The sequence below is a fragment of the Clinocottus analis genome, unplaced genomic scaffold (genome assembly GCF_023055335.1).
Source record: "Clinocottus analis isolate CAN_PGR_092001 unplaced genomic scaffold, fCliAna1.0.p SCAF_20, whole genome shotgun sequence".
Taxonomy (NCBI): Eukaryota; Metazoa; Chordata; class Actinopteri; order Perciformes; family Cottidae; genus Clinocottus; species Clinocottus analis.
In genome coordinates, this window is record NW_027175932.1 from 2,431,792 (window position 1) to 2,459,767 (window position 27,976).

Consider the following 27,976-nt stretch of genomic DNA (forward strand, 5'->3'; position numbering starts at 1 on the left):
TGTGGATGTTTTTTTTTGTCTCTATGTGGTCTTGTCTCATCGCTTTGTGGTTGTTTTGTGTCTTTTGCATCTCTTTCTGGACACTTTTTCTTGTCTCTTTGGACGTTTTACGTCTCTTTGTAGTCATTGTACTTTGTGCCCATTTTGCATGACTTTGTGCTAGTTTTGCATCTCGTTATGCCCGTTTTGCATGACTTTGTGACTGTTTTGCATCCTTTTGATCTCAGTTTGCATCTCCTTATGACCATTTTGCATGACTTTGTGACTGTTTATGCCAGTTGTGTAACCCTTTGTGACAGTTTTACATCCCTTTGTGACCGTTTTGCATCCCTTTGTGAACGTTTTGCATCCCTTTTGGCCTTTTTGCAGCCCTTAATGATCGTTGTGCATCCGTTTGAGACCGTTTTGCATCACTTTGTGATAATTTTGTGGTGGTTTTGTGTGTCTGTGGTTGTTTTTTGACACCTGCTGTTTTTTTAATTTCTTTGAAGTTGTTTCATCCCTTGGTTGTCAATTTTCAACGTTTTATCTGTTTGTGTCTTTGTCTGTCTGTTTGTGGTTGTTTCGTGATCGTTCTTAATTTCTTTTCAGATGTTTTGTGTGTCTGTCATTTTGCATCTCGTTGTGGTAAAAAAAATAATTCTGGCCGTGCCCCATGCTCTGAACATTCACCCACACACACATTGTTGTCATGCCATACCTGACACGGTAACTGACTGACGGATCGGTTAATTACACGGAGGCCGACTCAAAAAGGAGAGAGAAGAAAAATAGGCTAAATGATGTAAGGACATGAGTATTTCAAACATGCAAAGAAAGCTCTAGTGCAATTTCAGAGGAATTTTCTGACAGAACCCAGCCCTTCACTGTAGGAAGTCAGATGTTAGTTTTATTCAAAGTATCAGGTTTGAACTTGTTGGATGTTTTAGTAACAGTCGAATGCTTCAACACAGAAAAATGAGTGAAATCTTCTGACTGTTTGTGCCTGGAGAGAAATAGCTGCCCAGACAGAGAGCAAGCACCACCCAATAATAACAGTCATTTCTCCTGAACAGGTCAGAGTTTATAATTATTGCAATAATCCTTTTGTGAGGTGTGACATATAGAGCATGTGAGCACAGTTTAGTTCAACTCAGGTCAGAGAGACGAACAATGATGCTGGCTGTAGTTCAGAAATGAAAAGTATGACTATGTTTGCTTTAGACCTAACCTTAACAAACTTAATATTGTTTTACCATATTTTGATGCAAGAGGGAATAACACATGTCCCTCATGAAGTAAACATAACAATTACTATAAGCGCTTTAATAAAAATAACAAAAGTAAAAGAATAGGAGTATACATATTATAATTGTGATATACTTTTACTTTGAATTAAACTATATTTTTCTGTTTTTTCTGACTACCAGGTAATAATTTAGAAGCTGGACTTTTACTTTAAATTAAGAATTTTTAACAAAACACATCTTTCTTTAGTTTTTTTCCCACATATTGACGTTGTCGTGTGACCCCCTCGCCACCAGGCGGCAGTGTGTAAAAACATGAACACTACTCAGAGGACAGAGGCTGCACTTCCGGTTTGACGGTAAAGCGTGTGTGTGCTGCTTTGCGAAGTACCAACGTTTCTGTGACGAAAAGATATCAAGTTTATTCATTTTCAGAAAGCTTTAGTACAACAGAAATGGTGAGTAAATCTTATTAATCTGTGCCATTAATGTATTTGATGTTTGGTGCGATTGTGTCCGCCATTGCCGTGTAAAGATAGTTAGCATTAGCTGTGTTAGCTTCTCATTCATGCTTTGGGATGAATGAGGATGCATTTTACGCACACATGCAGTGTACACATGTAATATATAATTACTGACCCGGTAATGAGTTATGATTAACGGTCTGTTCAACGACACATGGCCGTTTACAAGTGGAGTTATGCGGCCTGGTGTTTGAATTTGGCCCGATTTCCGTGCAGACAAAGTCGCACCAAACTCCATTGAAAAAACACACAATTTAACGTTATCGTGCACATTCTTATTGTTAAAAAAATACGTTTTATACTTAATAAAACACGCTCTATTTAAACTATTGACTTTATTGATTGACGTTGTGTGTCGCTAAAGACACTTGCTTGTTTTGGTTGTCTGGCTGAAACGTTACAGAGCTTAATTGACTACTTCCTTTTTGCTGTAAACCGAATACTCTATAAACACAACAGTGCACACGGAGGTGTATAGTTTTATACATTTCATTTAAGTCGGTGTTGGTGGTACTTTTATACAATGCACTCCACATCGGCACTGCTTTTAAGTTGGACATGCATCCAGAAACAACACAGAAGCAAACACATTTGCTTTAAAAAGTTTTGTTGTTGTTCAGAATCCTTTGGAGGAACTAACTAACTTATAGTATGTTTTGTGCCAAATTTACTACGATGTCATCACATATCAGGGAAAAAGCCCCAGATGCATGTCTTCATTCAAATTGAATGAGTAATCTTCCACAATAAACTATATTTGACCAGATTATTTCCAACAATAGGTAATATACAGATGGATGATGTTGCTGAATGTTATCTCATTATCTCACATTGCCGAGTAGCATTGTAAACATTTTATAATGACCTTCCTCATCTCATTTTCTCCACAGAGTTTACCTCTGAACCCGAAACCATTCCTGAACGGCCTCACAGGCAAACCAGTGATGGTGAAGCTGAAGTGGGGTATGGAGTATAAGGGTTACCTGGTGTCTGTGGACGGGTACATGAATATGCAGGTGAGAACAATCCCTTGTATTGTGTCTTATTCTAATACAAAAATAAAATAGTGTGGCGACTTATTGTACAATTTATGAACAGTACGGATGGGCCCTTGACCTTTTATATTTCCACATCTCCCTGACAGCTGGCGAACACAGAAGAGTATGTGGATGGAGCGTTGGCGGGTCATCTCGGTGAAGTGCTGGTCAGGTATGTTGTAAACATAAAACATCTCTTTGTCTTTTATTAAGAACTAATTTGGTAAAAGCTTTTTGTTAATTACTCAATTCTACCTTTACTGATATTCAACAAGGTTATATTAAGTAAGATAAAGATGTTTTTTTCTACAAAAATACAGAAAAAGGTGCCGTATTTGCTAAATCCTTAAGATTTCTAACCTGTGTTAATAATTAACTTGTCAAACAAATCTTTGGTGGAAGCAAATACACGATCCAACTGTTGTGCTTCGGTCTTTTTCCACTTGTATGCTAACCGGTGTGTTTCATTCCCGCAGGTGCAATAATGTTTTGTACATCCGAGGCGTAGAAGAAGAGGAGGAAGACGGAGAAATGAGGGAGTGATGGCGGCGCAGAGGACTCGGTCCTGTCGTGTGATTGAACCTCGTAGTTGAGTTGATGTGTGTTTGTGCGTTCACCATGTGAAACAATTAACGTTTGGGGTTTAGGTTATTTTTCCAAGCAAGCAAGTTTTGAATCCTTATTTTCTTTCTTTTTATTTTCTTTCTACTGTATGTGAGGCCAATTTCATGTTGTGACTTTGTTATACAGACAATAAAATTATTATTGTACCCTTTCTTAAACCTGGTTGCTGTGGTTTTTGCATGTGATATATGACTGAAGTCGTGTATGTAATTATTACAGGTCGTCTGTGGCAGAAGCACCGCCTCCCTCTCTGTCTCTGTCGCTGCACTTTAAACTCTTCTCTTGGGCAAATATTTGCCTGATCCCAAACCTCTTTAAAGCCAGTCCCTCTGAAGTTACTGGCCTCTGCCTTTTTTTTCCTCGGATGAATCAAAATGTCCAGTAATCACAGACTGCTGGTGAAGAACGCTCAACAGGTCGTTCTGATCTGCAACAACGGAGAGAAGTTCGTCACCAAACATGGGATGCAAAATCTGTGTGTGATTGAAAACGGGAGCGTAGTGATAGGGAGGTAAGTTGAGGCGTTTTGAGATTCCTTCGCACCATGTGAAGAGCACGAGGGGGACACTATGTTTAATGTTGTGTGAGAGTGTGAAGAAATTAGACAATTAGCTATAGTTCTCATCAGTGCAGCTGTTCTTACCTGCGTGTTGAATATCAGCACGGCTGTAGTTGATCTGTAAAAATGTAAAAGAAAGAGAATGTAAAAATGTAACGTAATGCACTTTGGCTCCACCTACTGGCTGTAATTGCTCTTTTCAGATGAGAAAACACTAGATTTCTGACAACTTTTCTATAAAAATGTATTATTTTCACTTTTAAATGGTTTGCATGTCTAAATTACACCTTTCTATTTTACATTTTCTCACTGGTGTTTCTACAAATGTTTACTTCCGCTTTAGTCCCAGCTGCATGTTCAGATTCAAGCTGTGCCTTTTTTAAAAGTGACATTAAAGCATCAGATCTCTTTATCCAGCGACGGGCTGATTGCAGCTGTGGGGCCTGCAGAAACCATCCGAGCACAGTATCCTGAATCCTCCTTCGATAAAGTGATCGATGCTGCAGGAATGTGCGTCCTGCCTGGTGAGCGTCGGCCTGTCTGCACAATAACGTCACATATCAGTGATTAGTTTTGTATTAAAAGAAGCGTCTTGTTTTCAGGGCTGGTTGACGCCCACACCCACCCAGTCTGGGCTGGGGACAGGGTGCATGAATTTGCAATGAAGGTAAATAATATTACATATCATTAAATGTTAGTTCCACAACTAAATGCATTCACATTCCTCCCTTTCCTCCCTGCAGCTGGCCGGTGCCACCTACATGGACGTGCACCGGGCCGGCGGAGGGATACACTTCACCGTGGAGCACACTCGGGCCGCCGGGGCCCCGGAGCTGCTGGCCTCGCTGCGCAGCCGGCTGGCCCGCATGCAGCGAGCCGGCACCACCCTGGTGGAGTGCAAGAGCGGCTACGGCCTGGAGCTGCACACCGAGCTCAAGATGCTGGAGGTGATCCAGGAGGCCGGACGCACGCTGCCCATCAATATCTCCTCCACCTACTGCGGAGCACACGCGGTGCCAAGGTATGTAGAGAGACCCCTCAACGACCTTTTGTGTCCTTATACCCCAAATGTCATCACTCTGATTCATCTCCTTCATTCAAGGGGGAAGACAGTTGCAGAAGCCACGCACGACATCCTGCAGGTTCAGCTGCCGGAGCTGAAACGGAGGATGTCCGCCGGGACTCTGAGCGTCCACAACATCGACGTGTTCTGTGAGGAAGGAGTGTTTGACCTGCGAGCCACTCGCTCCATCCTGCAGGCCGGAAAAGACCTGGGCCTCCACATCAACTTCCACGGAGACGAGCTGCACCCCATGAACTCTGCTCAGGTGTCACGTTTACCTGATTTTATTTATTTATCGGGAACTTAATCTAGAAACGTTTGTGCAGCCCGAAGGAAGCTTTAAATTGGATCAACACCTTTTTGTATGGATGAACATTTCTGACACACAAAAAAAGTCATAATAATGACAAAAAAAAATTATGACTTTTTTTAAAATCATAATTATGACTTTTCTGTGTCGGAAATGGGCTTCCATATGTCTGAAACAGTTAAGAGTGTGAAAAATATCAAGAGTCTTTTGCTACATCAGCAAATTAAAACGGCTATATGAATGACTAAAGTGATAAATTAAGTATTTTAAAATGGTGTGTGTGTGTGTCTTAGTTGGGTGCAGAGCTCGGAGCAGCAGCCATCAGTCACCTGGAGGAGGTCACTGATGAGGGGATCGCCGCCATGGCAACAGCGAGGACCGCCGCCGTGCTTCTTCCGACCACAGCGTACATCCTCCGGTACGTCACGACACCGCCAGGAACTTTTGATTTACACAAGTACAAATAAAGAAAAACAACACTTGAGACGTTTAAAAATCCATCTTCTCAAATGTGAAGATTTTCTGCGTGTGTGTGTGTGTGTGTGTGTGTGTGTGTGTGTTCAGGCTTCCTCAGCCTCGGGCCAGAGACATGTTGGACGCGGGCGTCATCGTCGCCCTCGGCAGCGACTTCAACCCCAACGCGTTCTGCTGCTCCATGGTGAGTTCACGCGACAGAGGGAGCAATGCATGATGGGAGCAGCTCGTCATCGTCTCCTGTCTTGTGCCCCCCCCCCCCCTTTCACACCCGCTCAGCCGATCGTCATGCACCTGGCCTGCGTGAACATGAAGATGTCCATGCCCGAGGCCTTGGCCGCCGCCACCATCAACGCCGCCTACGCCCTGCGGCGCTCGCACACGCACGGCTCCCTGGAGGTCAACAAGCACGGAGACCTGCTGGTGCTCAACGCCGCGCGGTAAATTTACCCTAAACTCCCTTCTAGAATTCTAAAATCCCATAAAATATATCTATACTTAAATGTATTGATACGTCCTGCTTGTTCCCTGCAGGTGGGAGCATCTCATCTACCAGCTGGCAGGACACCAGGAGCTGATCCGCTACGTCGTCATCAAAGGAAACGTCGTCGTCGATAACGACAAAACGATGGACCTGTAACCAGAGGAGAGTCGGCCACGGGGCGACTAATAGTGCTGATGGACAGATAGATATATAATTACTTTATTGATCGACAGCGGCAAGATGTTAAAGGAATACTTTGATATGTTTGATACGACGAGAGTCTCCTCTGGTTTGCTGGCCTCTCAACTGTTAGTATTCACGTTGAACTAAGTTTATATAATTAATCCACTGGGATAATGTCATTATTCCAACAATCAAAGATTTGATTGCGAGTGCTGTTAAAGAATGTGAGTGACGACATTTAACCGTTTACTATCTTATCAGTGTGAACAACTCTAGAAACCAACGTTTTAGATAAATATCTGTTTAAATCTACCTCTATACTCATCTCTCTGTTCTGTAATTCAAAGCAAAACATTCCTTTAATAAGTTATCAGTGACGAGAGGATCAAAGAGGCTTTTAATCAATGCTTTTATCTGTAAAGTCAAAGAGTAAAGATTGAACAAGAGTAATGACATCATCGCGTCAATGAGTGTCATCACGCCTGAAACAAAACACGATCACATTTGTAAAGAGTGCTTTTATTGAACATGTTAGTACACAATGTTTTTTCTTCCTTTTTCTAAATGAAGCCTCACACTTCCACACGAATCACATATACTTTACAAAACAACATTAGCAGTGATGATTTTCAAAAGCCGACTAATAAAAACTAGTTCGATAGATGGAGGAAAACAAAGTGAGATACAAGGCAGTAGTGACACGCATGAGATCTGGCTTATTACAATAAGCAAAGTCACGTGTTTTATGGAACCGATATTAACGAGTTGAAATGATAAACGAGCGTTGACCCCGTCAGGCTTCGTACTTCTTGCTCGCGCGGTGGATCTGCTGGTAAAGCGTCATCGAGAACGCCATCCCCAGCAGCTGGAAGAACACAACGGATTGTGTTAAAATAGAGCAAGCGCAACACAAGCAGGGCAAATATTACAATATGCATAGCATAATATTGTAATATTGTGACATTTTCTATGACAAATTATGCAATAATATTTGTATTACTGCGCCTTTTTCTTACGGTGTAGCATACTTTAAGCCGTTAGCATGTATACTTAATTATTTATTATTTAAAGCCTCTTAATTTGAATTTGAGCATCAGCTAAATAAACTGTTTGCTCTGGAGCTGCTCACCTGTATCACCAGCACACACATGGCGATGGTTCCCAGAAGGTGTTTGTTGTCATCCAGCCACTCCTCCACCTTCTCATAGCAGCCCTGAGAACACAACAAGTACTGCACATCAGAAACTATCCTGTTCAAGTCCCAAGACTCTTGCTTTAGTTGTTTTACAGACAAATTATAGTCACAAATTTCAACAAAAAAAAATTCAGGGATGACTTTTAAGGACTTGTTTGCTAAAAATCCAAATAAATAATCCATTTAAACATATTTTGTATATCTATATAACTATTTATCTATATATTATATATACATGTAACAAAACTCTCTGATGAGATATTAGAAACATTTCAACCATCAGTTGTTACCGTTCACTTGCAATGAAAAAGGTAAAAACTACAGAAACACTCAACTGAAGGAATAGTTTGACATTTTGGGAAATATTGTCTTTCTCGCCATGAGATGGAGAAAGAGAGACACTCACATGTGTACAGTAAGTGCTAAGCTACATACCCGTTAGCCACCTAGCATAAAGGTTAAATTAATCCACCTCACTTGTTAAAACATATATTGACAGCGAGCTTTAGCGATGGCTGATATCCCTGTTTCCAGTTCCTAGTTGTAGCTTCAGGTACAGGAAACACACATCAAAGTAGCGACAATCACCTCAAACATGGACCAGAGACCAACTTTAACAGCACATTTAAAGACTTATTAAGCACAGAGAAGCACACTGACCCGCGTCCAGAAGGTGTTGGAGGCGTTGCGTCCGCATCCCGGGAACAGCTGCTGGCAGCAGCGGTCAGGAACCACGCTGTCGTGCAGAGCCGTGTACCAGTCGTTGTGGTTGTCCACGCCACAACATCGCCACTGGTGCACGGAGCAGGAGGTGAATGCATGAATACGTTATTTAAAAATAAGAAAAAAAGGAGGCAGAGATTGAGGCGGAAGTCGGTTGTGTGCTACCTCTCCCTGTATGGCGTTCCATGCGTCCCTCAGCCCGGCGTTGTTGTCCGTGTTGTACAGCACGAGTCCTTCTTTCAGGTCCCGCCTGGCGTTTTCGCTCACCTGGACGAAAGGAGACAAAGAGGTGGATCATGGGACATGTAGTCGGGGCTCAACCACAGCGGGAGAGGATCGTCGACAGCTATGATTGTGCGTTTCACTCAGCGTTACCTTGTCGGTGTAGACAAAGAACAGGATGAGGAGGATGAGTTCGGCCAAGAGGATGATCAACAGAACGATGAAGAACTGGAGTAAAAACAAGAAAAATGTACGATTAAAAGAGTTCAACATGAGCAGAAACACGCAGGATACAATACATGTTGCATTCATAATAATGCAAAACAAATAAATATGACGTTCCTACTCAAAAATACTTCATTTAACAAACTCCAACCCTTTTGGTGCTGATGCTGACAAAATAACACCTGCCGTACAGTTAAAGACACATAATGTCACGACATGTGCTCAGGTGACGCCGCAATGCATGATGGGCGTTGTAGTATTCTCACACTCAGCAGCAGGCACTTGTTCTCCTTGATGGCGCCCAGGCAGCCCAGGAACCCCGTCACCATGATGACGGTGCCGAGGGTGATGATGAGGTTGGCGGCGGAGAGCGACGGGAAGGACGGCGACAGCGTGGCGAAGCTGCCCTGAGACACCGACAGCCACACGCCCACGCCCAGCAGGCCACACCCACCCAGCTGGAAGGCAAACATGCAGGAGGGAGTCAGAGACTTCCTGTTGATGCGACGATAGTCAAACTATTTTATTTAGTCGGCAATAATTACCCAGAAGAGCAGGTTGAAGAGGAAGAGCATGTATTTAACGCAGCAGATGCAACCACGAGCCATGATGGAGGAGAACGGGCACTGCAAGAAATCATGAGAAAAAACATTAAAATGACAACATTCAATTAAAAATTACAGACCAATGGGATTCATGTGATGTAATGACCATATTTAGACATTGTGGCAGTGTAGTAGCAATGCATAGTGTATAAAGATACAAAGAGAAACACTATTATCATATTTTATCATATAGCAATACTATTATCATGTTTTTGTGCAATACTGCTATATTTTTATATTGTGTGCCTTATTTATATTGTAATTATAACCTTTTTTAGTTGTAATATCAGCTCTTGTGAGCTCTTTATTATTATGCTACTATAATATACATCACTTCTCAATGTTATTGCGCAATTTCTTCTTTTTTTGGAGGGCAATTAGAGGTTGTTTGTGTTGCCCCTGATCTCAAACCAGACAATCTGCAGGTCAGCAACCTCTACGTCACACTTTCTGTAAATATTTTGTTCTCACAGTCACGCTGAAAGCACACAAACACACACACACACACACTACGGAGGAGAGGAACTCACCACTTCAACTAGCAGGAGAACGGAGAAGCTCTAGTTGTTTACCTGCAACACAGAACGCAAACATTTTCACTATCATGTATATTGTGTACACAATACATTTTTTGTGTTTTAAACTGGAAACTGACAGTACTCACAAATACTGTGTGTTTTTATTGATTTCGTCAATAATGGATTGAAACAAACGCTTCAATCTTTATCAGTATTCATCTTCTGATTATGTTCTTGATTGTTTGGTGATAACAGATTTAATTAAGAATCCTATACAAGTATGTAGATTCAAAACAACACACAATTGTTATTGTGGGAAAAGACAGCTTGAAAGGAAAGAGTTGGACTTTTAAATCATTAATATGCATGTTGAAAAAAATATCTATATATGCATACTTATATCAATAAAAAATAAATGTATATATGAAAATAAATACATATATATGTTTACGTTCATCGTCGTGGCTCTGAAGTTTACCTGTAATTAATATTAATGTGCTATAAAACATTTTCTACCATTTTATTATTAAATTATCATGTTTTTCTGCTCGGTCTCGACGTGACGTCACGGGACTGAACTTCGTTTTTTTTTTTTCTTCACCCCTTCAAAAAAAGTTTTGCGCGAAAAAACCCGCAAAAATAAAGCGACTGCTTTATTCGCGCTAAAAGCCGCAGAGTTGACACTCTGCGTGACAACCAGACACGTTAACGAGTTTAAATCGCAACTGTTCCCCTGAAGGCCGTGATTGTTTTCACGCGACGAGGGGGAAACAAAAAAAAAGAAAAGAAGAAGAACGAGGGGACGGTAAAGCTCGCGTTTCCTACCGTTCATGAACTCATCTCCACCGCGACGTCTCAGGATTGAGGGGTTCGCATCCCGCCTCACAGCATCGCGCTCCTCGGCGTGAAAATATAAATCCAGCGGTCGTGAAACGGCCGTTAAGTCGACTCTGAAGTTTCGTCGATGGCTGGAGAACAGGAGGAGGAGGAGGAGGAGGAGGAGGAAGAGGAGAGGGGGCGGAGCACGGCGGGGGACGGACCCGGGGGTGGAGGCGTGTCTGTCGGGGAGGCGAGAGGGGATCGACCGGGCAATGACCCTGGATGTTATAATAAAAATATACTGATAGATTAGTATTTTTCTCAATTAATCGATTGCAACTTTGCTTTGTGTGAAAGACCATTTCCGCCACAAAAAAAAAACACATTATGACCACAAAAAAAAATCATGACAAAAAAAGTGAACAAAAAAAAAAGTCATGACGAAAAAAAAGTATGACCAAAAAAAAAGTCATATGACAAAAGAAAAAAAGTCTAAAATTTTTTTTTTTTGTCATACTTTTTTTTGGTCATGCTTTTTTTTGTCACTTTTTTTTGTCTCACTTTTTTTGTCATAATTATATATTTTTTGTCGTCATAATTATGACTTTAATTTTTATTTTTTTTGTGGCGGCAATGGGCTTCCATCGGTTTGTGTAAAAGTTATTCAAGATTACCGAAATCTTTGCCAATACATTTTTGATGATTAATTTCATTTGTATGTATATCCGATATACTGTATATATATATGTAGTATAAACCTGTCACATCATCCACACACAAATCCCAAAGTCAAATAGGACTTTAATAAAAGGTTCATCATCATAACATTAATATAAATAGTTAAATACGTAACTCCGAACAGAAAACATCCAAATAAAAATACAAAACATACAAAAAACATTAAAAGCATGTTTCTCGTTCAGTTGCCTTCCTTGAGCTTCCGCGGCGTTAAAGCAGGAGTGTGTGTTCCTGTTTATTCGAGGAGGGAAAACAGTTTTTTTTTCCAGCATAAAATATTTTCCGGTGAAAACGGAGATCCGTAGAAAGGACACACACAAGGAGGAGGAGGCGGGTTATGACATCACGGCCGCTCCTCCAGTCCTCCCCGATTCATCCCAGGACCCATCGATCGCACTGCGAGGAGTTCAGCTGCACAGACTCGCAGCGGTCGCCCGCCTCGTGCTGCAAGACACACACGACAAAGACGTTAAAACCTATCAAGACTCCGCACGGCTCCTCGATGGATCGCCATGAAACCTTCAAGCTTTCCAGAGGATGACCTTTGGCGACCTTTTGACTTCTGCAGTGTCAGAATCCTGCAGTGCAACGCGCTCAGAGTCCCACCTTGTTGGCGATGGCCCGCAGCTTCCCCAGCAGCGAGGGCTTCTTGGTGTAGACCACGTCGTCGTCGGGTTCCTCCCCTTCCACCAGAGCGCAGCTGTCTGCGGCCGGCAGCTCGCAGTCCTTGTTGGCGGACATCACCAGGCGGGAGTACTTGTACTCCAGTCTGCACACAGACCACAGGGACGCCGTCATCCAGAGAGACAACGCGTTATTAGCGCAGTGTGACGGTGTTTAAAGGCTCATACCAACACTTGCTGACATTGCAGTCATTCTAAAATAGCACTCAAATGCGTTCACTTTTTTCTTCCCTGCTCTAAAATCTGCGAAACCGGAACTTCTTCAGACCTCTACAGCGCCTTCAAATGACACAATGCACTAAGTAGAGGAGAAAAACACGGGTTTGGTGGCACACAACTTTGATAAAAGGGTCACAAAAAGCTGCCGTCAAACATTTAAAACCAAAGACTACATGACCGCTGAGCTCAGCGGTGGCGTTCCTCTCACCTCTTGTTTTTCTTCCAGAAATAGCAGGTGAGGGAGATGAGGAGCACGGCGACGAAGGCTCCGCCCCCGACCCCGACCTTCAGCCACAGAGCGATGGCCTCGCACGGAGAGGAGCTCCTGGGAGGCAGCGGCGCTCCTTTGGTGCACAGCTTGGGCTCGTTCCACATGTACAGCGTCTCCTGCAGAAAGCCACAGGCGGAGGATTAACTCATTATTCACTAAAATGAGCAGAAGTGTGTGTTTTTGCACGAGAAGGAAGATCTGACTTGGTTATAGGATGATGCACAATGTAAATTTACATTTAGTGTAATTTTAAATGCAAAACACGAACCAACCGGCGGGAGGAATCTTCTTTATTTCACCGCCATGTTTCAGCAGAGGAATAATTCATCTTAGTTTTGATAAATGGGATTTTTATATGGTTTATTTCTAACAAAAATGTTTTATTTGTACTATTAAATTAGACTTTTATAAAGGCTGTTCCTTAAGTAATTATTTATAATTTCTACGTTGGATAAACATTTGCAAAAATAGTTTATTCGTTGCTTGCAAATTGAAGCTATTGTCACACATTTCCTGGTTGGATCGGATCCTTATGCGGTCATGTGACAGAGTGGATGCAGGTGCGTCACCTGAACGCCTCCCTTGCACGCTCCCTCTATCCGGTGGTAGTCGTCTTCGGCGCAGAGCGGACAGGCGCTGGCGCTCTCCCACAGGAAGTTGAACGTACATCCGTCGCATGTTCCTGCCGGACAGGAGCTGCACAGACAGAAGGTTGTGTCCTATTGTGTAGCGTGTTCAAGTCTTTTAGCATTTCCAAAAGCCTGCAGTGCAAAATATGCGTATTTCATGTATATTACAGTTGTTTTTTACCTCATCTAAAGAAAGTAACATGTCTTTTTTACCCCATCTCGTACATAGAGTACATGACAACACACCTGGGCACCGCCAGCTCTCCTCGTTCAGACTTCTCGGGGTTGCAGCGGACGGTGATGACCGAACTGCGACCCTGATCGCACGAAGCCGTGGCCTGCGTGGACCTGGAGGACAACAGGGCGAAAAGCTAACAAACAACAGAAACACACACTCACACACACACAGACACACACACTCGCTTACTCTGTGTCTCATGCCGTACCTGTAGAAGAAGTTGATGTCTGGAACCTCCTCGCGCTTTCCTGGAAACAGATCCGGCGCGGCGTTGACCCGATCCAGGACCGAGTCCACCGTCGCTCCTGGAAAAGAAAACAGTGCCGACGATATTAAAAAAAAGGCGACGTCACGTCTCACGAGGCCGATAATCTTAAGAACGAGCGGGTCGTACCGATGAAGGAGTCCGCGAGGCTGATGGACTGGGAGGAAATGGCCATCCTGAAACCCCGCCCATCCGCCGGGATGATGGTTGATTGACAGGTGAAGCTGTCCACCGAGGTGACCAGCGGAGCCGAGTCGCTCTGGTCGTCCTTGACGGACACGTCGGTGACGTTGTCTGTGCAGACGGCCGCCCTCTTCCCCTGAAGCACACACACACACACACACACACACACACACACACACACACACAGGCACATAGCTGGAACATTACCTGTCAGTCACTCAATGTTTTGCTTTCATACAGGACGGACATGGCGAGTCACCTCGTGGCCACACAGGCTGATGTTGAACAGGTGAAGGTACTTTGTGCCTTTAGAGGTGAAACTGGGCCCGATGGTCAGCGAGGCCACATCGCTCAGCGGGCTGAGGTCAAAGGTCAGAGTGCGGTTGTTCTCCGTGTGGGAGAAGGAGCAGTCGCTGTAGCAGCGAGAGTGTTCCTGGAAGAAAACAAACACAACATATAGTGACTATATAAATATACATACAACCAAATCCTTTTATTACTGTGATTCACATGAATCTCTTGGTATGTTAACATGTTTTAACATCTTTCTCGTCTCCTGGACAAATTGTAAATGAACCTTCGGGACAATTATGAACCTCCTGTGGAAGTTTACACATCATTTTGTGGGTTTTCTTTGTTATCAGAATCATGAATGAGTCCCATATGATTATTATAGAAATTATAGAAGTCTTAGTAGTCTTTTGTGGACCAACAAGGACACACAATCCCAAGGTTGAGAAACGGTGGCTTAGACAAAACACTCTATTGATATAGGACTGGATATCAAACATATTTTTTTGGGTCTCGGATTTTACAAACTTGTTTAATGATGCTTCAATCAGAATATTACTGACGAAAATGTTGGAAATTTTAAAACAAAAACTGTTGAGTGAAAAAAAAAAGAAAGTTTTTTGTAGAAAAATTCACTAAGATTTTCAAAATAAGAGCTAAAAACCAAGATTGTTTTAGCATCCCAGAGGAGGCTACGTACCTTGTTGCTGATGCTCCCGGGCCCGCAGGCGACGCACGCATCCTGGCCGAAGGTGTGGCGTCCCGCCAGGTGCGTGTTGGCCGGACACTCCTGGCACCGGTTGGTGTTGGTGTCGATGTAAAAGCCGGCGGGGCAGGGCACGCAGGATGAGCCGGCCCGCTGCGAGTTCTGGGGCACGAGGGCGCAGGCGCGGCACGCCGACGCCACCCCGTCCAGCACGTTAGTCACGCTGATGGAGTACAGCTTCACCATGTCGCCGACGTACCGACGCACCTGCATGCAGACACGGGGAGAAGTACATTCATGTCTAGATGATGTCATACAAGTTATTTACACTGTCATGAATACATCTATGCTTTAAAAGTTGTTTGTTTTTTGATGTTAAGCAACACAAACACATAAAGAAAATGATTTAGTAATTCAAAATAATAAATTAAATAATAATTCAATGTTTTACTTGTCGAAAAGAAGAAATTCATAATGAGAATGACGTGGTTATTGTAAAAAACTCTGCAGAATCGTTCGTGAATTTGTAAATTTTTGGTATATTGTCGAGTTTTAATGTTGGAAAAAAACATCTTGAAACTATTTGAAGCTATTGCAAACTAGCTTAGGCTATAAACAGTTTCATACTAAACAATTAAATCAAACCCTGAATAAATAAAATGTCTTAAATAAAAATGCTAACTAACTAACTTCTATTTTCACAATGTTTTTGTATGTTTAAAAAAATGTAAAGTATGACCTTATAAAGGGGCTAGATTCAGAATTTAAAGGATCACGACCTGAAAAGCTAATTCAGGAGCTAATTCCAGGATTTCTAGACAAAAACACGACTCGCTAACTTAACTACGTAATCAATGAATCCAGAGAATTAAATCAAGAGGCATGACATTAAAGTGAAGAAGGTGTGTGTGTGTGTGTGTGTGTGTGTGTGTGTGTGTGTGTGTGTGTGTGTGTGTGTGTGTGTGTGCGTGTGTGTGACTCTTACGTCCAGAGCGTGGTTGGTCCTCTGGAAGGCCCAGGTGAACGTGACCGAGGCGTTCCTGGTCATGCTGTGCGAGTACGACTGCTTCACCTTGCTGCCTTCCCAGGACTCCACCACCGTGGTGCTCTTCCTGTTCACATCCTGCAGGGGGCAGCGCAGTAGTAGGAAACTATCAAGATGTGCAGAACACTGGAGGAATAAACTAATAACCACCTTTCTGCTCCACACACACACACACACACGAACAAGCAAAGCACACACCATCATGAAGTAGAGCTCACAGTCTCCGGAGCAGATGGTCTCGAACACGAAGGTGATCCAGCCAAACTCACCGCCCGTCATGCCAGAGAGGGAGGCCGGGACCCTGTCGCCAACAAACACAACACAAAGGCAGAGATTTAGTGGACGCAGACGCATGTTCTCTTTCCGTCTGGTTTGACTTTGGATGAAAGAAAGGGACTCAGAACCCTCCAGATGTCCGGAGAGAGAGAACACAACACACTTACTTGAAGCCGGGCACGTGCAGGCTGAGGATGAGGTAGTCGTTATCTGAACTGCCGGCGCCGCTGCGAATGTGGTCGCCTGCCACGGCCCATCCTGATGAACAACAGAGCGGACGCACACACGCTAGAGCTCGTATGAAGCACATGTATGACGCCGTTTTATTGCATAAATCTATACATGTGAGTGTCTGATTGGGGATTCAAGGTGGAGATAACAAACCACCACAAAGTCCATTTAAGTAGCTTCATCAGTTTATATATATATATATATATATATATATATATATATATATATATATATATATATATATATATATATATATATATATGTTAGCTGGTAGGTAGTTGATCATTCACAGTGCTCACCATTCATGTCGTCACACTTGGAGTTGCCCACGTTGAAACAGGAAGTCTTCATGGTGGACGGCAACACGTTCCACCATTTATACTCGTAACCCAACACCGGCTCTGTACCTGCAGGGCACTCCGTGCACACTGACACACACAAACGCACACAAAAGCTTTATTTAGAGACACAACAAAGGTATGTTACGTTTGCACAAGAACCATCTTTTCAGGAGTTGACCACACAGCCGGGTCGCCTCTGTTTGGTCGTGTAAGTAGACTTTCCTTAGATAAACACTGATTTAAAAAGCTCTGGTTGCATGGACGCCGCTCCAGGTGCCTCGGTGGAAGGGCACGCCAGGTGTGCGCGGGGCGGACGTACCGTAGGTGCCGTCCGAGAAGGTCCCAGGTGGGCAGGGCAGGCAGTCGTTGCTGTTGCTGGTGTAGTAGCCGGGGTTGCAGGGCGGGCAGGGCTCCCTCTGCACCGTCGTGGGCAGCGCCACGGCGCCCGTGACGTTCTCCACGCAGATCTTGGGCTCCACCCAACGATACAACACCTGCGTCTGGAACCCACAGAGGGTTTGCATCGCTCAAATACTTTCAGACTCAGATGCATGCAAACTATAAATAGTTGAACATCAGGCTGACTCAGCGCTTTTCAGCGGGTCAAGGTCGTGGACGCACGCCAGCGGGGTTGACTTTGGATCAGGTGACATGAAAAACGTTAACGAAGCTTTTCATCATTTCCTTTCTCTTCACATTGTGAGACTTCTCTAGTTTCTGATGAAAGGAAATGAAAACACGAGGCCAAAGACTCAACAACATAATGTGGTCTTTATTGTACTATTTTTAAATGATGTCTCATGCTATTACACTGTTTATTGTTATTCACCTCGTCAAATTCCGATAAGGAGTTGTTGTTTTTTTAATGCTGAATGATTTTTTCCAAAGAAATGTGAGCACAAACATAAGATTTAAAGGTTTTTATGTGATTTTCTAGTTAAGAAATATATTTTTTTAGACCTGATCCTGTTATACAATAGAAAAATCTCATTTTGTTGTAATTGTCTATACATTTCAAAATTGTGTAGTTTCAAACCCAATTTTTTTGCTTTGTTTAGGAATGGTAATCAAGAATTTAAAGGAAAAAACACCAACTCTCTAGTGTTTGTAAGTATGTGTGTCCTTTCGTACTGAAAAGGTGAGGCTGTGTGTGTGTGTGTGCGTGTGTGTGTGTGTGTGTGTGTGTGTGTGTGTGTCTGTGTGTGTGTGAAAGGTAAAACACGTGGATGCTGCTGACCTTCCCTTCGCTGTCGCAGGCCGTGTGGATCTGGAAATAATCCTTCTCTGAGCACGGCGGCCTCACTTTACACTCGGCCCATCCCTCATCTGAGGAAGAGGAAGAGGAGGAGGAGACGATGAAGATCCAGGTCACAGTGATGCAGAGAAAACAACCTTTTAATGTTAACGCATATCTTTTGGAGTGCAAACCGTTTCATTTTATGACGAAGAACTATTATATAAACAGCAGAGTTCAGCCAGTAAAGTAGCATAAAATCAATTCATATATATTATCTTTTTTAATTACAGTTTTAAAAAAAAGAAAGTTGAATATTTGGGTTTTTACTTGGTTATCAGTTTACAAAGAGTTCATTATTTCAATAAAATTACTTCCCAAGGTCAACATATTTGCCACAAACAATAATAAACAAATTACAAAGACCAATATTATTATTATTAACATTATTAAATTTGGTTTAAGATAAGTATACGAGTAAAAAATACTAGTATCATGTACTTTTTGAAGTACCAGCATGATATTAACCCTCATAAATCTGGTATCACACCAGCTCTATCACGTTGCATAAAAGCAAATCAAATTTTTGTTATCATGCCATAAGCCGTCAACACAAAGCACACGTGGTGAGAGTGACTGAGGCCGGCGGTTCGAGCTCGTACTCCGGTACGTACGCGAGTAGCGGTGCTCGGGGCAGCTCGCGCAGGACGACGCCCCCTTTGTGGAGAAAGTGTTGCTGGGACACGGCTGACAGGACGAGGAGCCGGCGGCCGAGCTGAACCAGCCGGGCCGACACAGGAAACACTCGGATGTGTAGGCGACGCCTGGACACACACACACACACACACACACACGGACCCACACACGCTATGAAATAGCATCGTTAAGGTCATGAAGGCTTGATTGTGTGTGTTTGAGTTTGGCGCCACCTTGGATTTGGATGTTCTTGAGCAGCACGGGTTTGACCATCTTCCCTCCCACCAAGATGCCGGTGGTTCTCCAGTAGAGGATGTTCGTACCGGACTTCAGATTCACCTAAAGACAAACACAACATGCACAGGGTGAAGCACGCACACACACACACACACACACACACACACACACACACGCACACACACTAATAATGCTTACTAACGCGAGCAGGGTCAGATACTCACTGTGTGTGTGTCCCACTCTCCATTGTTGGTGGTTTTAATCCACTTCTGGTCGTCGGTCTGAGCCATTTCCTGACACTGCTCGTTCTGGACCTGAACACATGTTGACATGTTTGCTTTTAGCCAAAACAGCTGCTTCTCTCCCTCTTTTATTAATAAACCTGCACTTATTAATTTGCTAAAATGTCCTCTGTCTAAGAATAGTGAGACATTTTGGTGAATACACTCATTGACGGAAATTAGATGAAAAGATTGATACCACTTTTATATTTGTCTCTTTAATATGAAGCTACAGCTAGCAGCCCATTAGCTTAGCTTAGCACATAGACTGGAAACTAGTGGGAGCAGCTAGCAGGCTAGCTTGTCGCTGCTGTGACGCTACCAGACATTTTTACACCACAGAGGTTTTGCATGAATAAAAAAGATATGACATAAATCAGTAAAGTTTAGAGGTGATGAGGTTGATGTTGTTACTTTTGGACAGAGAAAAGCTAGCTAGTTTCCTTCTGTTTCTTTATGCTAAGCTATTTGTGGATTGTAGCTTCATATTTAGTGGTTAAGCTAAATTCAAAAATTGTCTGCCAATTTCTTTACCTTTTTTTTCTTAAGATAGAAAAGCTTGAAATTGTATTTACACAATCAATGCACCCTAAAAACATGTAGTTTATTAAAGCAGATTTAGGTAAATCCAGGCTAATTTCTGTGGCATAATAATAATAAAACACCATTTAAAAAAGCCAATATCAGCTTGATATATTGGTAAATGAATAGAGTGTGTTTTATCGTATGAAGCCTTTAAAGGCACTTACATAGAACTCAAAGAAGATGTTGTTGTCGGGGAACTGGTAGGTGAAGGAGATGGAGCCCTTCTTCTCCAGATGGACGGCGTAAACCAAAGACACTGTGCACTCGTCGCGGTTGGACTCCAGATACACACCCTGAGGCGTCCATGATGAGCTGAAAGAGAGAAAAACACTCAGCAAAACAGCTAAAAACATCAACGGCTGGACACCCAAACTTGGAAGGGTCGTGCTTGCGAGCCTGCGTCACCTGTTACACGCCTGGAGGTCCTCTCCACTCGGCCCGGGGTCCAGGAAGCTGGCCAGGTTGGTGAAGCCGGCGGGGATGGCGTCCCATTGGTCGAAACGGAGGCCGCTGCCCAGCGAGTACGAGCCGGCCGCGCACGGCGTGCACTGCTGCGTGCTCATCTCCAGGAACATCCCGGCCGGACAGGAGAAAGCTGTGAGACGGGGAGAGGAAAGAGGGTCACGTCGACATGCAAACACACACACACACACACACACACACACACACAGATATGTGAACACACACACTTACAGCAGTCTGTTCCTCTGGTTGGAGCTGGAAGGTCTGAGCAGGAGTTCGGACTAAGCGGGATGGCGACCCTCCATCGTGACCCTGTGCTGTCGCACTCTGTGTACTGGTAGTAGTAGTCGGTCTGCAGAACACACACACACACACACACACACACACACACACACACACACACACACACACACACACAAGGATCAATACACCATCCACTGGATCACTTCGATCCAAATATCTTCTTTTTTGCAGCCATGAAGTTGGATTCACATAAACGCACAAAAGCTGGTTTCAAAATGGTGGCTGACCTCGATCACCACGGCAACAAACCCACTTGAACAGTCATGGTCCGGCGGTCGTCCGCTGAGACGATGTGACATTATGCTGAAGCTTCAACCGAGAGAACATTTATTTAGAGGAACATTTTGTCTGAAAGCAACTTAATGAGCTGCTTTCAATCGCCATAGAAACAAGAGGTGAAGATGACAACAAAAAGTGGGTTTTTATTGTCCTTAAATGAAGTAATTGTATTATATTACAGGTTATAAACTTGCTTTCAATGTATTAACCCGTAGAAAACTGTGGAACTGTCTCCAGACCTCCTTTTCCCTGTGTTTGAGTCGTCGTAGGAACCCTAAATTAATTCCAATACTTGTGTTTATTGTATGTATATGTTCAGCAAAGTATATGCTGAGAATGTATATCTGCAAAACTTTTAAAAGATATTGTGATCATAACTATGAACATCCAGCATGATATGAGCCAGATTCCCTAAAAAAGTCTCCTAGAGCGTCAATAAGACATCTTTTTGGAAAGATTAAGACCTAAAGAATCAGAATCTGCAACAAAAATCACAATAAAACAAAGTCTTGTTCTGTTATGAAGGAGTTTCAGTCAAAAAACTGTGTTCGGTTCAAAGATACGTCATATTTTTATATGACATATTTTTTGCCAGAGGATTGTCTGAATGGGGCATGCTGGGACTTAAAATTGGCAAGGGAGGATTTTCTTGCACGGTTTCCAAAAAGTTAATATTATTTCTCAAATTGCCTTGACGTTAATCTTCAGGTATTTTGCGGTGGACAGTGAACACATTTACTCTTGACTCACTCTACCTTTGGTTTCTAAGTAAATCTGACCGCATTAAAGCTGTAAAACCTGTAAAAGGAAGTTTTGGTTTTGAACTTTTAACTGTCCGAAGCTTCGCTCTGGCACTTCTCCATCTCCTCTCCCCCGAAGCTGCAGCTCAGCTGAACAGATGAAGCAGAAGCTCTGACATCCAAGTAGCAGCTAATTACACTGGATCAATCCCAGAGAATGACCTGCGCCGGGGGGGAATGATCAGAGATGGTTTGCATGGAACAGATAAGCTTGAGCTCCTGCAAACACACACACACACACACACTCGTGTGAACAAACAAAAGGGGTCGGCTGCAGGTGCTAATGGGTCCAACGGTGACACTAATAAAGAGCACATAGATGTGTTTCGCTGGTTTCCCGGGTGACTCACGCTAGTTGTCATGGAGACTGATGGGAAGAAGCAGGACGGCGACGGGAGACAGAAAAAATGTCGACGCCGTGACGAGCTGCATCCTCTCTCCGAGTCGGGAGATTAGGAGCGGAGGTTTTTTAGGGGGATTTGTTTGGACAACAGGGAAAGATGGATGCTAATCTTTTTTTTTTCCATCTGCTGATATATTTTGTATTGAATGTCAGATGATAAAAGCATCGCTCTTAAAACAACAAAAACACATCCGGATAATCTATAAAACAAAGATACACCTGTAAATTAGACCATACAGGTACAAACTCACTCGACGTATTTGACTGAATTCAACTGACCACATCGCGTCTTTTTACTCTGTAAACATGACAGAAGTGTTTACTGTTCATACTACATAGCATAATATTGTTTTGTTTATCTTTTACACACTGGTGTTTTGTTTAATACATATCTTTATGCATTTTGCAATCTGTATTTTGTTGTAACAAACTGTGAATTTAGTTGTACTAAGCTTAATAATAGAACAATTGGATTAACCAATACAATATAATGTTGTAAATTAATTTTAAAAAAACTTACTCACGTGGAATTTACAAGCTACCCAGGAGATAAAATTACATTATTTTCATCTTTCCCAGCTGTAACATTAAAGTGATGAACACAGTAATGCATCAATAAAGACTATACTATGTATTGTTCTGCACAATGAGCTTTCTTGTGTATATGTTGATGCTAATACTCTAGTATTTTTACTTCATGTTTAAAGTACAAGATCTGAATGCTGTTAGCTTTGGTTAGCATTAGCATTTTAAGCAGTCAGAAGGTGACAAAATCACCTAAAGCTAAACAAACTAATATTGTTTGTAAAATTCAGACACAACTTAACTGTAAAAACTACATGTAGGGTGCGCGAAACTGCTTTTTAGCCTAAGCTAAGCTAGCAAGCTACTGGCTAGCTTATTATTATTGAATGGGAAAATTATTTGAAAAAGGAATTAAAGATTTAAATACATAAAAAAGATTGGATGTTTATAAAATATTTTTCAAGATTTAAATGAGTGTACATAAATGTGGGTGTTTATTTAAAAGATGTAAATATTAAAATGTTTTTTGACATACATTGTGTTAAGATGTGGATGTTTATTTAAAACATTCAAAGATTTAAATGAGTTTTTACATAAATTGTGTTAAAATGTGGATGTTTATTTGTTTATTCAAATGCAACATCCTCATTTTGCCTGTGGGCTCCATGGAGAAGCTGGATAACAGAAGCAGCATTGATCCGGTTCTCGCTCCCCATCAGCGGGGGATCCTGGTCCTCGCTGGCCGGCAGGAGGCTGCCAGAGGACGGATGCGCAGCCAGAACACGCGTCATCTCGGTCTGGAGCGTGTTTATCAACATCAACCACATTTTTAAGCCGATCAGCTGCGTGCAGAGCACCGTGTGCTCGTGCATCCAAATGACGGATGAGTCAATAAATAAAGATGGAAAACGACTTGTTGTGGGCTGATTGTAATTGTGCATCAGAGAGGAAGCCTTTTGGGATCTAATGTGGTTGTTAAATTCTGCCTGTTCTTGATTTGATCACTGCATTAAAACATGGGACACACACTAGTATTTAATAGATGAGAATAATGATTAAACAAGTAGCCTCAGCATATCAGGAGATAATAATGGTTTAAAGCACTCACCTCAAGGCACGGCCGCAGGTCGGCGGACACGCATGACGTGAGAGCGGTGATGATGAGCGCCAGGCAGCGGGGGGACCGGGAGGCCCACGCCGGATCCCGCATCCTCAGCTCGGATCACAAACAGCCGGTTGTCCGCTGACTGGAGCCAGAAACATGGACCAGGCCGCGCGGAGAGCGGGTGTGTGTCGGCGTCATTGATGCGCTTCTCTCGCGCACCCTTCACCACCCACAACACCATCAAGACAGACAGCGTGAGAAGCGAAATAAAAGCACTTCCGGGATTGACTTTCAAACTAAAACATCTGTGTTCGTGATCCTCAGAATAAAGAGTGAGAATAAAGATTTGAAAAACGAAAATATGTGGTGCAGTATAGGCTGATGTAGTATACTCTTGTTATAATTCTGATTACCTATATTTATAATTTATGGTGTTTTTTTATCTGCATGACTTAATTATTTATTCTGCCGCATTTTGCAATTTTTAGCCTAATCATTGTTTAAGGAAGATGCTATACGTATCTGTGTAAACCGTGTATACTGATAATTTATGATCCAGATATAATTGTTCTCTGTTGATCAGTAAGCTACTATTAAACTTGTATTTTTGTCAAACAATTAAACATGTGTTGATCCAGGTTTTACAAAGTTTTTAACATCTGTTCAGATACATTTTAATCGTTATTTGTTCATTTAATTTGTAAGAGATCGTCTACAGCATTACACATTAACGTTACTATTTGATGTATTGTTCTAAAATCATCTTAAATATGCATCAGCGTCTGCGGCATCTGCACACAATTTCACCACATATGTTATAAAGTTTTATAGTATTTCTACACAGAAACTGCATTTTAAGATCCTGAAATTATTAAAGCTGAAGAAACTATATGCTGTTATTCATAAAAGTGAGTTCACAGCTCCTTTAAGTTTCTTTACAGATGTAAATCATTAACACAAGTGACGCTTCGAGTATCTTAGAGCATCCTTTTATGTAAATATCAAGCTGTACGCCTTTATTTTGAAGGCTCCACCATCTGTCTCAGCCGGGTGAATTATTGGTCTCTTCACTTCTCTCTCAGATAAACCCTCAGACAGTGACGCCAGAATGTGACAAGGCACGTTATCTTGATTGACAGCTGGAAGTAGACAATGTCCCTGCTGACAAATCAGTAGACTGCGAGCTGGAGGTCAACACTAAAATAGTGCAAAACAATGCAGTTCATGATGATGCATCACAATGAGTATGAATCCACTTTCAAGTGTATGTCGTTCTGGTAAAAGCAATACATTCTCATAGAAAGCCTGTGAGAATTAAATTAATCGAACAGTTGGAGATTTAAAAAAAATATTTTATCTTCATTTAATCATTACATTTTTTAAAATAAAATATTTACAAGAGGCACGTTTTTGTGCCATGTCAGTAAACTCGGGACATTGGTTCTCCAACTGAACGTTTTATAGCATTGTGTCTAACGACGTTGTCTCATCATGTGGCGCTATTGCGTCCATCCACCAGCAGGTGGCGGCAGCACACAAGCAGTGCTACAAAAAATATCCCCACGAAGAAGAATAAAACCCGGAAATGACGTTCTGGTGAAGCGCAGAATCAAAACAGTTGAAATTTGACAGCTTAACACTGCCCCGCAAAAGTCTTATAACATGGGAAATGTGACTGTCAGCGTCCGAAATAAACTACCGTGTTTAACTAACGGCTAACGGATAACGGCAGTTGCTTCATGGCGGTCTACGGGCTCAACATGACCATATATAGACCGGCCACGGGGCTCCCTCGCCGGTGAAATGTAAACAAGTGTCTCGCGGAGGAGGCTGGAAAAAAAGGGGGGCAAGCAAAAACAAAAGCTTGGAAGATAAGGTAAAACAACAACAACAATAAACAAAACACGCTCTCTTCGCCATGTCATCTGAGCAGATTATTGCCATCGTCATGGATGACAAGATCTACGAGGTGAATAAAAAGAAGCTAATAGAGAAGAGCGACTACTTCCGCGCTCTGTACAGCTCCGGGATGAGGGAGTCCACGGAGGACTCGGTGCAGCTGCAGGGGCTCAGTGTGCCCGGTCTGGAGCTGGTCCTGGAGTTCATCAACACCTCCAAGGTCCAGGTGGTCAACGAGACCCTGGAGGACCTGATTGAGACCGCCTCCTTCCTCCAGGTCACCTCCATCCTCAAGCTCCTCACCTCGGAGATCCGCCTGGACAACTGCGTGGAGCTGTTCAGCCTCTCGGAAGTCTACGGGACTCATGACCTGCGCCACGCGTGCCTCAAATACATGAGCTGCTACTATCATCCCATGCTGCGGCGGCCAGAGTTCAGCAGCCTCCCCTCTGCGGTCCGAGAGCAAGTGAGGGAGATGCGCATGAAAGGCACCGCCACCTTGGTGGCCATCGGAGACTTCACCTGCCTCTCCCTGGACATGCCCGATCAGGATGAACCCTGGTCCATGCTGAGGTACGGGGAGGTGGAGCAGCGCTGGAGACCTCTGGCAAACAACCTGCCTCCAGACATGATCAACGTCAGAGGATACGGCTCAGCTGTCCTCGACAACTACCTGTTCATAGTGGGCGGCTACAGGGTGACCAGCCAGGAGATCTCTGCTGTGCACTGCTACAACCCCTGCAGGAACGAGTGGAACCAGGTGGCTCCACTCAACCAGAAGAGGTATAACATTTCCTTTGAGTTCAAACATCAGCAACCTGCTGTCGCGTTTCCCTGACTGCATCCTCTCCTCCAGGTCCAACTTCAAGCTGCTGGCTGTGCAGGGCAAGATGTACGCCGTCGGAGGCCAGAGTCTGGGCACGGTGGAGTGTTACAGCCCAGAGCAGGACTGGTGGACCTGTGTGTCCTCCATGCCCGACCCGCTGGCCGAGTTCTCTGCCTGCGAATGCCGAGGGATGATCTACGTCATGGGAGGATACACTGCAAGAGGTGAGCTCATATCAGTAGAGAGGGACACTAACACATACATTTACAAACTGTGGCACATTAAAAAACCATCAGAATCGTTTATTGCAGAGTACGTTGCACATACGAGGAAGACATATTGTAAACAAACACACATTTGTACATTTGGAGATGTAAGAGTCAGAGTCAGTGGGGGGTCCCTGGGCTTTGTGGATGAAACCGGCTGCAGGTCTCGGTCCCGTTGGACAGCATCCTCCCTGCTGTGTATTATTTTTATGACAATGGCGGGTGAGATCAAGATGTTGCAGAAGCTTGTGCAAGACATACTTGGCACACTTGGTTTCGTATTCTTCTTCTGATTGAACAACTTATTGGTGGTGCTTGTTGCGCTCTGCATGTCTTCTGAAACAAGTTTGACATCTTTGCGTTTTCAAATGTTTATCTGTGTTGCCGTCTGACAGACAGGAACACGAGCGTCCTCCGCTACTGCCCCGCCTCCGACAGCTGGGCGGTGTTCCGCAGCTGCTCGGCGCACATCCGCAAGCAGCAGATGCTCTCCGTGGAGGACACCATCTACCTGGTGGGCGGCTACACCCACGAGCTGCAGTTCGGCCAGCGGCGCCCCAGCCAGACGGAGGACGTGCTGACGGTGCAGTCCTACAACGTCTCCACAGGCGAGTGGGTCCAGCTGAAGGAGAACACGTCCAAGTCGGGCCTAAACCTGACGTGCACGCTGCACAATGACGGCGTGTACATCATGAGCCGCGACGTGAGCCTGCCCACCAGCCTGGAGCACCGCGTCTTCCTCAAGTACAACATCTTCTCCGACGCCTGGGAGGCCTTCCGGCGCTTCCCGGCTCTGGGTCAGAACATGCTGCTCTGTTCGCTTTACCTCCCCAGCGTGCTGTGATCCAGAGAGCTCATGGGAAAAGACTCAAAGCTGGTGGAGCCCATGCCGCGCCGCACCGCCGCGCGCGCGTGTGTGTGTGTGGCTCGCTTGTTCTCGCACACAATGGGCCTCTATGGCGTTAGTGGGAACAGTGTGCGGGTTGCCAGGTGGAACGCCCTGTGACCTTTGTGCCTCGACAACAAAATAAATAGAAAGACGCACTACATTGTACATACTGCTGTGGATGCAAATACAAAAAAGCTACAATGACAAGTATGAAAAGTGATGAAGCGCCATAACAACCAGCCCCAGTTTGTGCCTCTCGCGTAATAACGTTAAAGTCAC

At 43.6% G+C, this 27,976-nt stretch overlaps 5 protein-coding genes across 6 annotated transcripts; 3 read left to right on the forward strand and 2 right to left on the reverse strand.

Annotated features, from left to right (window-relative positions):
- Positions 1-1,571: 1,571 nt before the first annotated feature.
- Positions 1,572-3,569, forward strand: snrpf (small nuclear ribonucleoprotein polypeptide F). The gene is made up of 4 exons (XM_068586755.1): positions 1,572-1,684; positions 2,641-2,766; positions 2,895-2,959; positions 3,264-3,569. Exons 1-4 carry the CDS (start codon positions 1,682-1,684, stop codon positions 3,328-3,330), a joined length of 261 nt encoding a protein of 86 aa, XP_068442856.1. The 5' UTR covers positions 1,572-1,681; the 3' UTR covers positions 3,331-3,569.
- A 216-nt stretch (positions 3,570-3,785) lies between these two features.
- amdhd1 (amidohydrolase domain containing 1) lies at positions 3,786-6,457 on the forward strand. Its single transcript, XM_068586923.1, has 9 exons — positions 3,786-3,922; positions 4,388-4,494; positions 4,573-4,637; positions 4,714-4,991; positions 5,073-5,298; positions 5,637-5,761; positions 5,908-6,001; positions 6,097-6,257; positions 6,352-6,457. The coding sequence occupies exons 1-9, from the start codon at positions 3,786-3,788 to the stop codon at positions 6,455-6,457; spliced, it is 1,299 nt and encodes a 432-aa protein (XP_068443024.1).
- Positions 6,458-6,987: 530 nt separating this feature from the next.
- Positions 6,988-11,086, reverse strand: LOC137791515 (tetraspanin-9). The gene is made up of 9 exons (XM_068586510.1): positions 10,798-11,086; positions 9,985-10,026; positions 9,395-9,475; positions 9,116-9,307; positions 8,778-8,852; positions 8,568-8,669; positions 8,340-8,471; positions 7,614-7,697; positions 6,988-7,349 (listed from the first exon to the last, which is right to left on the reverse strand). Exons 3-9 carry the CDS (start codon positions 9,455-9,457, stop codon positions 7,278-7,280), a joined length of 720 nt encoding a protein of 239 aa, XP_068442611.1. The 5' UTR covers positions 9,458-9,475; positions 9,985-10,026; positions 10,798-11,086; the 3' UTR covers positions 6,988-7,277.
- A 489-nt stretch (positions 11,087-11,575) lies between these two features.
- Positions 11,576-24,050, reverse strand: LOC137791507 (endosome/lysosome-associated apoptosis and autophagy regulator family member 2-like). 2 transcript variants are annotated; one of them, XM_068586501.1, is made up of 22 exons: positions 23,821-24,050; positions 20,634-20,754; positions 20,346-20,535; positions 20,105-20,252; positions 19,299-19,388; positions 19,071-19,176; positions 18,816-18,965; positions 18,145-18,233; positions 17,227-17,407; positions 16,866-16,994; positions 16,503-16,593; positions 16,258-16,360; positions 16,000-16,137; positions 15,009-15,281; positions 14,277-14,450; positions 13,964-14,153; positions 13,778-13,874; positions 13,578-13,679; positions 13,272-13,398; positions 12,640-12,818; positions 12,136-12,298; positions 11,576-11,973 (listed from the first exon to the last, which is right to left on the reverse strand). In XM_068586501.1, the coding sequence occupies exons 1-22, from the start codon at positions 23,920-23,922 to the stop codon at positions 11,902-11,904; spliced, it is 3,015 nt and encodes a 1,004-aa protein (XP_068442602.1). In that variant the 5' UTR covers positions 23,923-24,050; the 3' UTR covers positions 11,576-11,901. The 2 variants fall into 2 exon arrangements, with proteins under 2 accessions (XP_068442602.1, XP_068442603.1); XM_068586502.1 differs by lacking the exon at positions 23,821-24,050 and adding an exon at positions 20,933-22,046.
- Positions 24,051-25,425: 1,375 nt separating this feature from the next.
- klhl42 (kelch-like family, member 42) lies at positions 25,426-27,976 on the forward strand. Its single transcript, XM_068586503.1, has 3 exons — positions 25,426-26,499; positions 26,573-26,766; positions 27,204-27,976. The coding sequence occupies exons 1-3, from the start codon at positions 25,736-25,738 to the stop codon at positions 27,650-27,652; spliced, it is 1,407 nt and encodes a 468-aa protein (XP_068442604.1). The 5' UTR covers positions 25,426-25,735; the 3' UTR covers positions 27,653-27,976.

Excerpts from the sequence above, each read along its gene's own strand:
- snrpf (XM_068586755.1), top strand. Across the intron at positions 2,767-2,894 it reads ACGGGTACATGAATATGCAG|CTGGCGAACACAGAAGAGTA; the intron begins GTGAGAACAATC and ends TCTCCCTGACAG. Across the intron at positions 2,960-3,263 it reads CTCGGTGAAGTGCTGGTCAG|GTGCAATAATGTTTTGTACA; the intron begins GTATGTTGTAAA and ends TCATTCCCGCAG.
- amdhd1 (XM_068586923.1), top strand. The coding sequence starts at position 3,786 with ATGTCCAGTAATCACAGACTGCTGGTGAAGAACGCTCAACAGGTCGTT. Across the intron at positions 3,923-4,387 it reads GGGAGCGTAGTGATAGGGAG|CGACGGGCTGATTGCAGCTG; the intron begins GTAAGTTGAGGC and ends CTCTTTATCCAG. Across the intron at positions 6,002-6,096 it reads ACGCGTTCTGCTGCTCCATG|CCGATCGTCATGCACCTGGC; the intron begins GTGAGTTCACGC and ends ACACCCGCTCAG.
- LOC137791515 (XM_068586510.1), bottom strand. The coding sequence starts at position 9,457 with ATGGCTCGTGGTTGCATCTGCTGCGTTAAATACATGCTCTTCCTCTTC. Across the intron at positions 8,853-9,115 it reads ACAAGTGCCTGCTGCTGAGT|TTCTTCATCGTTCTGTTGAT; the intron begins GTGAGAATACTA and ends TTTTTACTCCAG. Across the intron at positions 8,472-8,567 it reads GGAACGCCATACAGGGAGAG|TGGCGATGTTGTGGCGTGGA; the intron begins GTAGCACACAAC and ends TCCGTGCACCAG.
- LOC137791507 (XM_068586501.1), bottom strand. The coding sequence starts at position 23,922 with ATGCGGGATCCGGCGTGGGCCTCCCGGTCCCCCCGCTGCCTGGCGCTC. Across the intron at positions 16,361-16,502 it reads CTGCACGTGCCCGGCTTCAA|GGTCCCGGCCTCCCTCTCTG; the intron begins GTAAGTGTGTTG and ends TGTTGGCGACAG. Across the intron at positions 14,154-14,276 it reads TCAGCCTGTGTGGCCACGAG|GGGAAGAGGGCGGCCGTCTG; the intron begins GTGACTCGCCAT and ends TGTGTGCTTCAG.
- klhl42 (XM_068586503.1), top strand. The coding sequence starts at position 25,736 with ATGTCATCTGAGCAGATTATTGCCATCGTCATGGATGACAAGATCTAC. Across the intron at positions 26,500-26,572 it reads GCTCCACTCAACCAGAAGAG|GTCCAACTTCAAGCTGCTGG; the intron begins GTATAACATTTC and ends CCTCTCCTCCAG. Across the intron at positions 26,767-27,203 it reads GGGAGGATACACTGCAAGAG|ACAGGAACACGAGCGTCCTC; the intron begins GTGAGCTCATAT and ends GCCGTCTGACAG.